This window comes from Hyperolius riggenbachi, chromosome 2 (assembly GCF_040937935.1).
Source record: "Hyperolius riggenbachi isolate aHypRig1 chromosome 2, aHypRig1.pri, whole genome shotgun sequence".
Classification (NCBI taxonomy): domain Eukaryota; kingdom Metazoa; phylum Chordata; class Amphibia; order Anura; family Hyperoliidae; genus Hyperolius; species Hyperolius riggenbachi.
Genome location: NC_090647.1, coordinates 79,256,062 through 79,271,945, shown reverse-complemented (window position 1 = coordinate 79,271,945; position 15,884 = coordinate 79,256,062). Strand labels below are relative to the sequence as shown.

The 15,884-nt window shown below is 49.0% G+C and overlaps 1 protein-coding gene across 1 annotated transcript in view; it reads left to right on the top strand.

Moving 5' to 3' along the window:
- Nucleotides 1–11,764: 11,764 nt before the first annotated feature.
- The window catches only part of FGF9 (fibroblast growth factor 9), a 92,566-nt gene continuing 88,446 nt past the window's right edge, over nucleotides 11,765–15,884 (top strand). Inside the window, exon 1 of the mRNA XM_068266951.1 lies at nucleotides 11,765–12,903. Coding sequence (XP_068123052.1) covers nucleotides 12,627–12,903 — 277 coding nt within the window. The 5' untranslated portion in view covers nucleotides 11,765–12,626. The remainder of the gene's footprint in view (nucleotides 12,904–15,884) is intronic.

The following is a 15,884-nucleotide window of genomic DNA, read 5'->3' as shown; positions in this document are numbered from 1 at the left end:
TCGAGATGGGCATCAAGGCAATGAAGGGTGGCCAAGGGGAGGCAAGGGAAGGGGTGTGAATATTGAGGCTCCATTAAAGTTTTGCTGGGGAGAGGGCATGAATTGTAGTTACGCCCCTGGCTGGAACGCTCCAAACAAATCCAACAAGGACCCACATACAAATACTTGTTTCTCCTAGGTGATATTGTCACACTTTGTCAATAAGATGACTTTTAAACCACCAGCCAGCAATTAAAAAAAAACCAAAAAACTGACACTTACCTGGGGCTTCTAATGGCCCCCTGCAGCTGTCATGTCCCGCCCCGTCCTCTACGATCCTCCGTTTCCCGCCGCCGGTCACAGTCTATTTATTCGTCTAACTATTCTAACTACATCAGTGGACCTCAAACTAAGGAATGTGGCCCCTTGAGGCTTTTTTACCGCCCCCCCCCCCACACACACACACAAAATGTATTATAGATGTGGTCAACTACATCTTTAACCACTTTACCCCCGCCCGTATGGATGGCCAGGACCAGGAGGCCGCAATAGCAGCATAGGGGGCGATATACAGGCTGGGAACGCGAACAATCACTCGCGTTCCCATGCCTGTCGGCCGGTGACGGGCAAACTGGAGGTGCTCGCCGGCGGGTCCTGGGACATCGGAGCGGAGCTGCAAGGGCACCGATCGGCTGCTGGGGGCTGAGGGAAGCCCCAGGTGAGTAAATCTCATTTTTTTCAGTTGACTTAAGGTTCACTTTAATGACATTGTTCTGAGTGAGATTTACTTTGGTGCCTAACTAAGCCCAATATTTTGTATGTGTTTGGATAGCACTAGGAGAGGCTAGGTTTTACTTCTACTGCTGTCTGGATTCACTAAGAAGAGAATTAATGTACTTCCTGTTGCCTCCTAATGAGCCTGACAGGACAGGAAGTGAGTGCAAAGTTTCTAAGTAGGGGCACAAATTGAAAATAATGATAATAATAATAAAAATCTCTCTAGAAGTGATTTGAAAACTGCTATGCTTTTCGTATGGTCGATGACTTTGATGAGGAAATTTCTCACATTTGCTGTAACATTCAGGGCTGGCGCACACCTAGAGCGTTTCTAATCGCATTTCAAAATGCTAGCGCTTGTCTAATGTTTTTCTATGGGTTGGATCCCACCAGAGTGATGTGATTTTTGGAAAACCACAAACGCGGGTCCTGCAGAATTTTTGAGGCGATTCAGCCTCAATGTTAAGTATAGTAAAATTCAAAAATCACTCTAAAAAGCGCTGACCAGAGCGATTTTCCAATCAATTTTTCGGTACAGTTGTTAACTTTTAGGTCAAACTGTAAAACAAAAACCCCCAAAAACGCTACACCAAAACGCTCCAAAAATCGCTAGGCATACCTGGAAAATTGCTAGGCACATACCTGAAATCGCTTTGAAAAAATGCTTCAAAAAAAGCTTAGAGTTTGCGATTATGCTAGCGCTTTTAGGTGTGCACTGGCCCTTTATGGAATTGACATGGACTGACTGGATTTTAGAATAGCTGATCAGTTAGGCCTCTTTTTTTGTGGAAAAGAGGCCTTAAAGGGAAGGTTCAGGGAGGGTGGGTAAAAAATAAAAATCAATTTCCACTTACCTGGGGCTTCCTCCAGCCCGTGGCAGGCAGGAGGTGCCCTCGCCGCCGCTCCGCAGGCTTCCGGTGGTCTCCGGTGGCCGACCCGACCTGGCCAGGCCGGCTGCCAGGTCGGGCTCTTCTGCGCTCCAAGGCCTGGCACTTCTGCGTCCCACGCAGCCGCGCTGACGTCATCGGACGTCCTCCGGGCTCTACTGCGGTATTTTTTACCCACCCTCCCTGAACCTTCCCTTTAACCTCCTGGGCGATAATCCCGAGTAGCGCTAGGCTAGCTACGTGATTTTAAAAAAAAAAAAAAAAAAAGTGCTGCGCCCCCTCCTGGGCGATGTAATTGTATCGCCCAGAGGGTTAATTAGTTGCTGGCTACTTCATTGGCAGCAGCCAAACCCGGCAGGCCAATGCAAATTTCTTGGTCTGCACCTGCAAAGTTCTGTTGCATGTTAGGTCTCTTTTGCAGGGCAGTTGAACTGTGTGTTCAGTAAGCAGTTACCAGGCAGCAGTGATCAGTTGTCAGGCAGCAGCAAGCAGTTGTGAGGCTTTGTTCACACTACAAATCGATAATCGCAAACGCTGAGCGTTTTTTTCTGGCGTTTTCCTCAATAGTATTTTCAGCGTTTTTTTTAACTGTATGGGATAGCGTTTTTCTGCGTTTTCCAGCGTTTTGCGTTTAGCGATTTTACTGCACGTTTGTCGCTCTCCCATACAGGAAATGGCCACTACACAGGAAACAGGTGTTTTATGGGTAAACTGCAGTGTTTTATGGGTAATCTGCAATATTTACTGAGTAAAAGCGCAGGAAAAACACTGACTATTGTGAACAGCCCAGCGCTTCTGCGACGATTTTGAAGTGCTCCTATCTTTAACATTGAAGCGCTAATCGCTCAAAATCGCAGGTTACGCGTTTGCGTTTCGGCTAATCGCTGAAACACGCAAAACACTTAAATAAGAACCGCCACATATACTTAACATTGACCAAGCGCTTTTCAAAACGCTAGCGATTTCCAGCGATGCTGAAATCGCCTGAAAAGCGCTCTAGTGTTAATGGGCCCTGAGAGTTTGAGAGGCATTTCACTGCCTATCAACAGTCTCTGGAAAAGAGGCCTTAGGGCTGGAACCCACAGGAGCGCTTTTGGCAGCGTTTTGGCAGCACTGCGATACGCTAGCAGTTTGCCAAAACGCTGGGCTACTGTTAATGGATGGGGCTACTTCCACAGGAGCGTTTGCGTTTCCCAGAAACGCAAACGCAGGACATGCAGCATTTTGGGAGCGTTAGCGCTTCAATGTAAAGTATTGAAACGCTAGCAGAAACGCTCAGCAAAACCTAAACTGAGCGGTTTTGCTAGCGTTTTGCGGTTCAGCACACTGTAACAAAATTAAAAATAATTCACAGGACCAATCAGGATAAAAACGCAAAACGCAAAACGCTACGCACCCGCTGGGCAAAAAATACAATGTTGCAAAACACGACCAAAAACGCGCATGAATCCGCTTGCAAACCGCTCAGACAAAACGCTAGCGGTTGCGTTTCGCGTTTGCTGATTTCAGTGGGTTCCAGGCCTTAAAGGGAACCTTAACTGAGAGGGATATGGATGTTTAAAGAGAGTCTGAAGCTTCCGAAAATCACCCTTTTTTAGGGCTCGTTTCCACTATAGCAAATCCGCATGCAGGCACTGCATGCGGATTCGCATAGGCAATACAAGTGGATGGGATAGTTTCCACTTGTGCGTCGTGCGGGTGCGTTTTGGTGTGCAGAGGAAATCTGCACGGCAGGGCCGTCAGATTTCGCGTGCGGCTTGAATGCGGGCGAATCGCCCGCAATGCTTTTAATAGGGAAATCGCATGCGGCTTTGTCATGCGGTTTTCCCCGCGATTTCGCGTGCAATTTCGCATGTACTGCTATGACAATTTACACAGGCAGTGACATGGTTAAATTCACCTGCTTCTTAGCCATGCGAAATCGCATGCAGAATCGCGGGGAAAACAGCATGCGGAAACGCATCCGCATGCGATTTCGTCTGCGGTGGAATCCAGGCGATTCCGCACCGCAACAGTGGAAACGAGCCCTTAAGCACTAATGGTTTCGCTGAAACGCCGCTATTCCGCGGCAAAACGAGGCTTTAATCACCCCGAAATGCCCGGGGCATATTGCGGGGCTCCTTCCTGTTGGAGGCAGTGCTTTGAGCTGCAGCTCTGTCTCCATTTGTATATCTCCCGCGGATCTCCGCCTCCTTCCGCCCCTCTCAGTCTTCTTTCACTGAAAGGGGAGGAGGCGGAGTTCCGCGGGAGATAGATGCAAATGGAGGAAGAGCTGTAGCTCAAAGCTCTGCCTCCCCGGGCAGCAAAATCCATGACCAGGAAAGTCATGGATTTTTGCCCCGGTATTTGGGGGTGAATAAAGCCCTTATTTTGCCGCGGGATTGCAGTGTCAGCTAAACCATTAGTGCTTAACAAGACTGGCTTAACAAAGTCACTAAAAAAAAATGAGCTTAACTCACCTGGGGCTTCCCTCAGCCCCCTGCAGCCGATCGGTGCCCTCGCAGCTCCGCTCCGATGTCCCAGGACCCGCCGGCGAGCACTTCCGGTTTGGCCGTCACCGGCCGACAGGCATGGGAACGCGAGTGATTGTTCGCGTTCCCAGCCTGTATATCGCCCCCTATGCTGCTATTGCGGCCAGGAGGTCGCAATAGCAGCATAGGGGGCGATATACAGGCTGGGAACGCGAACAATCACTCGCGTTCCCATGCCTGTCGGCCGGTGACGGCCAAACCGGAAGTGCTCGCCGGCGGGTCCTGGGACATCGGAGCGGAGCTGCGAGGGCACCGATCGTCTGCAGGGGGCTGAGGGAAGCCCCAGGTGAGTTAATCTCGTTTTTTTTTAGTGACTTTAGGTTCACTTTAAGAGCCCATTCACACTTGAAAGAGCAAAACGCCAGCGATTTTTGCCAGCGTTTTGCGGGAGGGATTTTTCCGCGATTTCACGCAGAAAAATCACTGGACAGTGCAGCAATTTCTCCGCAATCGCGTTTTGCGCTTCTATAGCACTGAAACGTGATCGCCAGAAAATCGTCTGAAAATGGAGCAGGCTACTCTTTTGCGTTTGGCGATTTGCCCAAGTACGGATTAACGCAAATCGCCCAAGTAAGAACGGGCCCCATAGGGTATTAAAGCACTTGCGCTTTCAAAATCGCCGGCAAAACGCTCTAGTGTGAATGTGGCCTTAACAATACCAGTTGCCTGGCAGTCCTGCTGATCTCTTTGGCTGTAGTGGTTAAATCACACACCTGAAACAAGCATGCAGCTAATCCAGTCTGACTTCTGTCAGAGCACCTGATCTGCATGCTTGTTCAGGGGCTGTGGCTAATAGTATTAGAGACACAGGATCAGTAGAAGAGTCAGGCAACTATTTTAAAAAGAAAAATCCATATCCTTCTCAGTTTAGGTTCCCTTTAAGCTGGAGTTTGATCACTTTATAGCAGTGATGGCGAACCTATGGCACGTGTGCCTGAGGCGGCACGCGGAGCCATCTCTGTGGGTACGCGTGCGGTGTCCGCTACCATCACTAATCCCACAACCCCTGCCGCCGAGAACTCCGCATGCAGTGATGGGTCGTTCGCGAAGAGCCAGTTCTAAGAGCCGTTTCTCTTCAGCGAACGAGTCATGGCCACGCCCATTTTTCGGTGTGGCGCACTTCGCGTGCCACAAACCCCCCTCCCCCCCCATTGGCACTCAGTGATAAGTTGATTTTGGGTTACAGTTTGGGCACTCAGCCTCTGAAAGGTTCACCATCATTGCTTTATAGGCTCATTACTACAACCTTGGTGTGAGAACAGACAGGACATGAGAGAAAGGCGCCTTTACACACTGGTACGTTTTCATTGGGTTGTGTTACTCTATTTTACCGCAAAGTGACACTAAAGTAATGAAAAACTATGGGGCCTTTCATACCTACCGCGGTGTGATTCCATACACTGGAAGCGTCGCATATGACACGAAAGCAACAGCGTGTTGCAGGCCAATTTGTGCAGCGACGTGCAGAAGTCTTTTAAATCTATGGTGACGCAGATATTTTCAAATTTTTCGCATTCATGTTGAGGTGCGCATGCGTGGAAGTGTATTTTTTCAATATACGTCCATGCAATTTGTTGTTTCGGTCGCAGGAAGTGAGCGTTAGAGAGCCTCACATCTTGCTTGGCTTGCAGTGAGATTACGGTGCATTGCTGCGGTAATCTCTGAAGGCTGTTTTTGATGTCGCGGCAATCACACCGCAACGAAAACGCCGGTTTCAGGTGTAACCCGGCCAAAATCTTAGCTTAGCAGTAACACATTTACAGAGGAGCCAAGCCTTCTGCATTTTACCAAAAATCAAATAATCGCTGCGTAATATGTTGGCGCTTTATAAATACAATAAATAGATAAAATGTAAACGATGCCCAAATTCTTCAATGTAGTCTGTGAGGCAGGGTTCACACTTATCAAAATCACATGCAGTTTCCTGCATGGGAATTTGAATTTAAAGCCAACGCAAGTCAATAGGATCATTTACACTTAAGGCCTCTTTTCCATGAACTGTTCCCAGGCAGTGAAATGCCTCTCAAACTCTCACAACTGCTTGCTGCTGCCTAGTAACTGCTTGCTGCTGCCTGGTAACTGCTCGCTGCTGCCTGGTAACTGCTCGCTGCTGCCTGGTAACTGCTCGCTGCTGCCTGGTAACTGCTCGCTGCTGCCTGGTAACTGCTCGCTGCTGCCTGGTAACTGCTCGCTGCTGCCTGGTAACTGCTCGCTGCTGCCTGGTAACTGCTTGCTGCTGCCTGGTAACTGCTCGCTGCTGCCTGGTAACTGCTCGCTGCTGCCTGGTAACTGCTCGCTGCTGCCTGGCAACTGCTTGCTGAGCACACAGCTCAACAGTTCGTGAAAAAGAGGCCTGAATGAGAATACCACATATCCACCCAAAAAAAAAAATCTCAGGACAGTGCAGCATAATTTCACACATCATGTTCCTTTTCTCATAGACAATCATTAGTTACTGTGGAAGAACAGTGAGTATTTAAAGCACACCTGAACTGAGAGTAAGAAGAAGTTAATTTTTAGGCCTCTTTTCCACGGACTGTTGATAGGCAGTGAAATGCCTCTCAAACTCTCTCATCTGCTCACTGCTGCCTGGTAACTGCTTATTGCTACATGATAACTGCTTACTTCTGCCAGGTAACTGCTTGCTGAGCACACAGCTCAACAGTTTGTGGAAAGGAGGTCTAAAGCAAATCTCAAGGGATGTAGAGGTTCCCAAAATGTTTCGGTCATGGGCTGGGTCAACGTACTTCAGACTGCTGGGGGGCCGGAACGTACATAAAATGATGTTGAAAAACATTACATTGAATCTAGGTATTGATTCCGCCAATCATGGAAGGAGGGGAACTTCCAACAGCAGTCATTCAGTCATGCGGTGCCAAAAAGCGTCTTTGTGCAGTAGACAGTGAAACCATAGTTCCCAACTGTCCCTCTTTCAGAGGGATAGTCCCTCTTTGAGAGCACTGTCCCTCTGTCCCTCTTTCCTCCTCATTTGTCCCTCTATCAGGACTTTGTCCCTCTTTAATGTAAATATATATATTTCTCTACTAAAATTTGTGTTTGTTTGACTCGAAACTTTATTCCCATCCTTTAATTAACCATCTTAGCGGTATGGACGAGCTCAGCTCGTCCATCACCGCTGATGGCTGCCGCTCAGGCCCTGCTGGGCCGATTTTGTTCAAATAAAAAGCAGCACACGCAGCCGGCACTTGGCCAGCCGCGTGTGCTGCCCGATCGCCGCCGCTCTGCGGCGATCCGCCGCGAGCAGCGGCGAAAGAGGGTCCCCCCAGCCGCCTGAGCCCTGCGCAGCCGGAACAAATAGTTCCGGCCAGCGCTAAGGGCTGGATCGGAGGCGGCTGACGTCAGGACGTCGGCTGATGTCCATGACGTCACTCCGCTCGTCGCCATGGCGACAGGAGAAGCCAAACACGGAAGGCTGCTCATTGCGGCCTTCCGTGTTACTTTTGGCCGCCGGAGGCGATCAGAAGAACGCCTCCGGAGCGCCATCTAGTGGGCTTTCATGCAGCCAACTTTCAGTTGGCTGCATGAAATAGTTTTTTTTTTATTTAAAAAAAACCCTCCCGCAGCCGCCCTGGCGATCTTAATAGAACGCCAGGGTGGTTAAATTGATATATTACTAATTGTAAAATGTTAATATGAAGGAAAATGATCCAGGATATAAAGGACCAGTGTGGTTTGAATTATAAAACAACATATTTTTCTTATTAAATCTTTATGCTATGCCTGACTAGGGGTGTGATCAGAGGTGTGGCAGGGGTGTGGCTTAAGTGTCCCTCTTTCTGATCTCAAAAAGTTGTACACTACTCACGTGACAACCTGCTCGCTGGCTTCTACAGTATGTGGATGGGTGATGCCAGCACTGCTATTCTACAGTATATGCGGGCAGCCAATATTTAAAGGTGCAGTGGGCTGCATCTATAAGTTATAGATTTTGTGTTTGGGGGGCCAGTGTAAAAGCCTTGGCGGGCGGCATTCGGCACTGCTCTAGGGGATGCAGAGATTGTGGCTGCACAGGGGCCCATGGACCAGAGAGGCCCACCAAGGGCCGGCGCTACCATTAAGGCAAAGGAGGCAGCTGCCCCAGGGCCCCAGAGCTTGTAGGGGCCCCCAGTAGTTACAAGAGGAAAAAAAAATGTCTCAAATCGGCCTTATAGTTTTTGAGAAAATCGATTTTAAAGTTTCAAAGGAGAAAAAAAATACACATTTAAAAACCTGCCGACTTTAATGGTTAATAGCAAATCCACCTTAAATGCTAGAAACCCTAAATTTGCAGGATATGTTAAGGAGATCATTAGGAATAAGAGGAAAAAAACAATTTTTCAAAAAGACTTATAGTTTTTGAGAAAATCGATTTTAAAGTTTCGAAGGAAAAAGTATACTTTTAAATGCGGTAAATGTCACTTTTAGTAGCAAACCTAACGGTAGTGTAATTTTACATGCATCAAACGAAAGCGTAATAAATGTCCTGACGGGGTTTCCAGGGGGTCCATACGCAGCCACAGCGCTTTGGCCAGGGATCGCTATACAGCCGCAATATGGCTGTATGAAGATCCCTGGCATTTTTTCCTATTTTCCCAATTTTTTTTTTTTTTTTTTATGTTTAGAGTGTGGGAATTTTTTTTTTTTTTAATTATGTGGGGTCCCCCCTCCTGAAACTTTTTAACCCCTTGTTCCCCATGCAGGCTGGGATAGCCAGAATGTGGAGCTCCGACCGATTGGGACTTCACACCCTGACTATACCAGCTTCAAAAAAGGTCCCCTAATGCCGATTTTTGTTCCGGGGTATATGTTGTGGGGGCCCCCCAGGTTAATTTTGCCCTGGGGCCCCATTGTTGCTTAAACCGGCCCTGCCAAGGGCCCACTCTCAGCTGCAGTATTAGCCCTCAGCTGCAGTATTAGCTCCTCAATGGTGTGATGCTGACAACAATCACTTCTATATATATGTTACGGCCAGAACCCGAAGTGTGGCCACCTCTAGTTCTGGCCGGCCAATGTGCGAACTGGCCGCTGCGGCCAATGTTAGAAATGGAATGTTTCCCTCGCAAGATTAATGTGTTTTCTGGCCGTCTGCCCAAATGTAGCAAAAGTTAGGTAATTTAATAAAATGAAGCCGGCGGCTTCCGTTCTCTCTCCTCCCCCTGCATCTCCTCTCCTCCCCAATACTAGCAGCCGGATGAGGGGGGGGGGGGGGGACATGTGTCCCCCAGAGTCGTTTGTCGTAACAGGCAATTCTGCCGTTCCTGCAGAGCGGGTGCTGGCAGAAGCGATGTCTGCAGCCTCCCCGCTCTGCTTCCCTGCAGCCACGAACGACTCTGGGGGGACTCGCGTGTCTCCCCGCCCCCCGCAGCGCCCATAGGAGAGAGAGAGAGAGGCAGGGGGAGGAGAGATAGCTGAAGCCGGCGGCTTCAGCCGCTAATTGCCGTTGGCTTCATTTCATTAACTAAACTAACTTTTGCTACATTTGGCCAGAGACGGCCAGAAAACACATTGATCTTCCCAGGGAAACATTCCATTTCTAACATTGGCCGCAGAGCAGCGGCCAGTTCGCATATTGACCGGCTTGAACCCAAAGTGACCGGCCAGAACGCGAAGTGGCCACACTTCGGGTTCTGGCCGTAACATATACATTGAATAGTGGTAACCATTAACCACTTGCCGACCAGGGGATTTTTCACTGATCGGTGCTGCGTGGGCTCTACAGCCCGCAGCACCGATCAGGAGTGCAGCAGGGCGATCAGACTACCCCCCTTTTTTCCCCACTAGGGGGATGTCCTGCTGGGGGGGTCTGATCGCCGCCGGCTGCATTTGCTTAGCGGGGGGGGGGCTCTTCAAAGCCCCCCTCCGCAGCGTTCTCCGCCGTCTCGCCCGCTCCCTCCCTCTCCCTCCCCCTGTGAGCTGCGCAGGACGGATTTCCGTCCTGCGCATTGAAGGATAGGCTTCAACCTATCATATGCCGGCGATCCCCGGCCAATCAGCCGGGGATCGCCGATCTGCCTTACGGCGCTGCTGCGCAGCAGCGCCGTATGATGTAAACAGCGGGGATTTCTTTCCTGCCTGTTTACATTTTGCCGGCAAGCCGCGATCGGCGACTCTCCGGCTGTTCACGGAGACACCCTCCGTGAACTGACATGGAAAGGCCGCTCGATCGTTTCCATGGTAACCCGCAGACGACCAGTTTACGCCAATCGGCGTTAGCTGGTCGTCTAGAGGTTAACATACTGCTCTCTCCTTTGCTTACACCTGTCCTACTGTGGATGTCCCTGGCAGGTTTTGTTGCGCCGTATGAATTGTTATGTATAGAATACTTAGGGTCATTATTGCCTGATTTGCAAAAACACATTGTATTTCTGCAAAATGGTCAAAGACATTGATTTATTCCTTTACGATGGCATTTTTTGCTTGAAAGTGGAATTCAACATTATTTTTGTTAAAACTAATGTGAAACGAATATCTACATTTTCACTCATCACTGCTTGAAGGGCCCAATGTAAAACGTGCACTGGGGCCCAAAGCTCTTTATGCTAGGTACACTTGCATGCAATTTCTGACATTTCTGACATTTTCTGTCAGATCGATTATTTCCAACATGTCTGATCTGATTTCCGATCAATTTTCCATGAAAAATCGTTTGAAAAATCGCTTGGAAATCAGATTAGACATGTTGGAAATAATCAAACTGACAGTAAGGGCTCGTTTACACTAGGGGCGTTTTTGACAACTTTTAACGCTGGCGATTTTCAAAATCGCCCTGAAAACGCTTGTGCCATGATTCCCTATGAGAGAGTTCACATCTGAGTGGTTTGTTTCCGATCCGCTCAGATAAGCGCTGCATAGACCATTTTTCAGGCGTTTCCGCCTCAATGGAAGGTATAGGAAAAACGCTCACAAAATCGATTTGTGCAGTGATTGCGTGAGCATTAAGAATAAATACATTGTATTTATTTTCCTCCGGATCAAAGTGCTTACTTCCTGATAGAACGTGAAAAAATGCAATCGCTCTGCAAAAGCGCTTAGAAAAACACTTAAGAAAACCGTCCAACGCACGGAAATCGGAAAAAAAACGCTTCAAAAACCGGCCAACGCGGACGGACACGCAAGTGTAACGCAATGCGAACAAAGCCTAAATCTGTCAGAAAATTGCATTGTGTGTAGCAGGCATTAGCAATGCCACTGACTGCATGGGTTGATTCTTATAATATAGAAGTTTGACAAAGGCTGAGTGTGAATGGTACTGTTAATAAAGATATCAGCAACAGCAAGGGAAATGTTTTATATATATATATATATATATATATATATATATATATATATATATATATATATATATATATATATATATACATATACATATGTCAGTGCAGTTTGTCCAGGGCTGGGACTGTGGCCAGGGTCACCCTCATTACCGCAGTGGCCGCTGCCGGGCTCCCCCGTAGTGCCGCAGAGCTGACGGTACAGCAGGCAGAGCAGTGCGGGCTGTAGGACCCGGGAGGATGCTGCGAGCTTGGCAGGCAGGCAGCGAGAGGTTACCTTAAACCCAGCCCAATGCCTGCTGCTGCGCCACTCCGAGAGCTGGATGGAGAGCCTCAGTCAGACGCTGCAGCCTCAGAGCTGGAGATCAGCAGCAGCAGTAGCACAGAGGCTGCAGCAGCAGGCGAGACACCTGTTCCCTTGCAGCCCGGCGGCGCTCCAGTCCGGGATCACAGGCTGCTGCCACCTGAAAACTTTCCTCTGCCTCCATGCTCCCCTGTCACCCCCTGCGTGCTCCGCCAGGATCCATGCTGAGCTCTGCGGGCTGCTGCTGCTACTGCTGCTCTGAAGCCAAGACAGCGCATGTCTTCCTGGAGTCAGGATCCATACATTCTGACGTAGCCTCCTGTACATCCTAAATCCCCCCCGCGCTACACGCTCACACTCTCTCAGTGCACGCAGCATCACCTGCTGCCCGATGGAGAAACTCCGGATTCCCCCCCTGGCCGACGCTGCGGCCACTGCCTGCGGATGGGCTGAAGAGGAGCTGCTGCTCGCCTGCTGAGATGTGCAGAGGAGCAATATGTCACTGCTAAGAAGTGGGGTTTCCTTGATGTCACCGCTAAGAAGTGGGGCTGCCTTGATGTCACCGCTAAGAAGTGGAGCTTCCTTAGACTGACACAGCTTTGACCTTGAACCCTGAAGCTAGCCAAAGCCACATTTATTATTTTTTTTATTATTTTTTTTTATTGATGCACTGAATGGATTGAAGATAAAGGCAGCAGCATCATCATCATCACTACCATCATCATCATCCTCCTTCCTCATCCCCCCCACCCCCCCTTTTTCCACCTCCAGTGAGTGAATCACAGGAAAGAGTGTGTATATATACCTTGACCTGCTATCTTCCTCCTTGATCTCTTCCACCAACCACCAGCAAGCAGCTGCAGTAGGCACACCATCGCTGATGGCTCCTCTGGCTGAAGTTGGGAACTATTTTGGTGTGCAGGATGCTGTCTCGTTTGGGAATGTGCCGGTTTTGCCCGTGGATAACCCTATGCTGTTGAGTGACCACCTGAGTCAGGCTGAGGCAGGGGGGCTGCCCAGAGGCTCTGCGGTCACTGACTTGGAACACTTAAAGGGGATTCTCCGAAGGAGGCAGTTGTACTGCAGGACTGGATACCATTTAGAGATTTTTCCCAATGGCACTATCCAGGGGACGAGGCAGGACCACAACAGATTTGGTAGGTGCCCCCTCTCCCCAAAAAAAGGAGCCTATCCTTCTATTATTTATTTGTTGTTAGTAATATTTGTTTGTAAACCTTAAACATCACAGGCTGCAGGTAGGACGTTTGTGAGTTGTTTTTGTTTATTATTATTATTATTTTTTTTTGGGGGGGGGGGGGCTGCTTTTACACATCTGCAAAACTTTGATCCTGCATAAGAAGTGCTTTGAAAGATGATCGCACAGTTGACAGATTAATCTGAGCAGAACAGAGGAGGGATGGGATTTGTCATAGCAGAGCAGCATGCCCTGGCATCTCTTATTGACCACTGAGAGTGGGCTTGACTTTATATCTTTTTTTGGGCAGTAAGTTATATTTTAGAGAGGTGTGGTCCAGGGTGATAATGGGCAAGGCGCAAGTGGAGTGCCATTTGCTTCCCAAATTCCTGCATGATTGCAGTCCAGAATCAAGGCAAGGTCCCATCTGCTGGAGGCATGGACAAATCCATAGTCTGGACTAATTTTAAAGAGCATACCACTGGCTTTATTTCTATAGGGTGCTATTTGTGACTCAGCAGACTGAAGGGCGCATCTCACCCTCCTCCTTTCTGCCATTAACCCGTCATATGCTGGTGGGACATTTTTTTTCTGCATTGCTGCAAGTGCAAAGTCACACCGTGACTACTGTAATGAGGGATGCCTAGGCAGAAACTGGAGGCTGCCGAGAGGTCATCTCACGGTGACAACTTCTTGCAGCAGCCCTACCTGACGTCCTTTTTAGCTAGTAGGGGGGGGGGGGGGGGGTGCAGCTGCGGTAGGGAAATCCTCTATTCCCAGAGGCCAAGGGGACATGTGACAGTAGCAGGCTGCATATATAGTCCCTGTACCTTTTAGAAAAAGGCAGCACTTTCAACCTGTCCTTCAGTAGAAGGAAAATGTGCTTTTTATGATCTATGCAGGCATTTCCTACTTAATAACTCAACTATCAGGAGGAAGAGACTAGGGTGAGCTCTGCAAGGAGGAAGGAAAAAGGTGCATTAGGCAAGTCAGGGGGGTGTAGCAGCATGCTTGGGTGCAGGAGGCAGTGAGATCACACTGACTCCTAAATATACAGTATTCAGTCCTACCACACACTGCAGTGTTGGATCACAGGGTTGGAAGTGATTGCTCTCGCCTGGGAAAACTACTGGTAAGTATCTCACAGCAGCATCCTCCTAATGCTAAGTGCAGATGCCCTGCATCCATCTACAGAGCAGCTCCTAGGCTGTGGCATTAGGCTGGGGTACCATGATTTCCACACCTGGTTCCGGTTGTAGGACATCACCCCCCCCCCCCCCCCCCCCCCCACCTCTCTATCTCTCAGTAAGGTGTTGTAGTGTTCCTAATGCAGCTCTGCATGAGATGACATCTGTATCCTCTCTTCTCCATGCTGGCTGCAGTGCCGAGGAGACCTGCTCAAGGATAACGGGTGCAGGGAGGATTCTCCCAGGGAGAAGGGAGGGAGCACTTTTAGCAGCAGTGATGGGTCAGCAGTTTGATGTATCAAAGCCAGCGCTGGCCAAATAGGAACGATAGTGGTGCAAAAAGTAGAGCAAGTCCCTTATAGGGATCAGAATCATTGATCCGGGCATCTGCTCCAATGTCACTTGTGCCTACACTGGGTGGGACATGGGAAATATTGTCATACTAAACAGTGTAGCTATATTGAATTATTGATCAGGGCCCCAATAACAGTGGCTAGTTCAGGAGAATTTTTTTTTTCTTTTTTTTTTTTTTACATCATCAGGCAGTTGGACACCTTTTATAACTTGTTTATTGGCTGACCTAAAAAGCAGCTGTGGCAGCACTTGAGAAAACGTTCAGCTTTTCTGTCTGGGAGGGGAAAGCAGTGGATACTTCAAGAGCCTGCACGGAGAGAAGGGAATAGAGTGCAGATGTTTTCAGCCTGATTCATCGTTCCTCTACAAGTGCTATAGAAGGGGCGAGCCGGTGCTGCTCTGTAATCCTGCGGTGATCGGCCTCCAGCAGGTGTCTAGCGACGCACGCCGGCCGCTCTTGAACGCTCCGCTTGCACAGCACGCTGCTGGCGGCCGCACTGCGCTGGGGCCAGAGCGGTCCTGACTTCTCTTCCCTGCTGATCGGCATGACGCGTGTGTTAACACGTTCACTGCTGAGGCCACATATCTGTCCTTATTTCACACGCGGCACAGAGTAGGGGGCAGAAGCAGGAGGTGGGCGTCCCGGGGGTCCAGGAAGCGTCTGTAGACTGCAGTGAGGTACGGAAGAGCTATAGCATTCCTTGTCTGGTAACCTCTATGCTGTGTGTGCGGTCTGCCTGCCAGCCCATCTACTTTTATTTCTTGTTTTGTGTAGTTGTACCATACTTTGTATCATTTGTTTGTTGCTTAGGTGACTTATAAAATTTCTAAAATGCCCCCCCCCCCCCCCTTTAGACCCAGAGCTTATCCCTGTCCACTTCTAATTACTTATGCCCACATTTTATGTTTCTATAGCACTTTTAGGGCGTGTTCAAACTAGGGGCGTTTTCGGCCTCTTTTCAAGCGCAGGCGATTTTCAAAGTCTCCCACAAAACGCTCGTGCAATGATTCTCTGAGAACGTTCATATCAGCGTGTTTTGTCCGCAAAGCGCTGCCTTTACCATTTTTTTTGGGGGGGGGGGGGGTATTTTGCTCTAATGGAAGGTTTAGGAAGAGCGCTAAACACTCACAAAGGGTATCATTCATAAAAGAGCTGTCGGTAAGAAGAATCAATGCGGGAAAACACCGCTGCTGGTATTTTAGCGTTCTGGGTGGACATTCATAAAAAAGTGTTCAGTTGCGATAGCAGTGCGGAGATTCCCCGAACTAGGCTGGCGGTAGGCTTGCGGAGACACAGGAAGCTGCCGAGTTAATATATTTCTCCGTGATCCGCTCTACTGCAGCTGCCTGGGAGGTCTGTGTCTCCATTAACTTTACATTGTTATCGCCACATCAGAGGGGC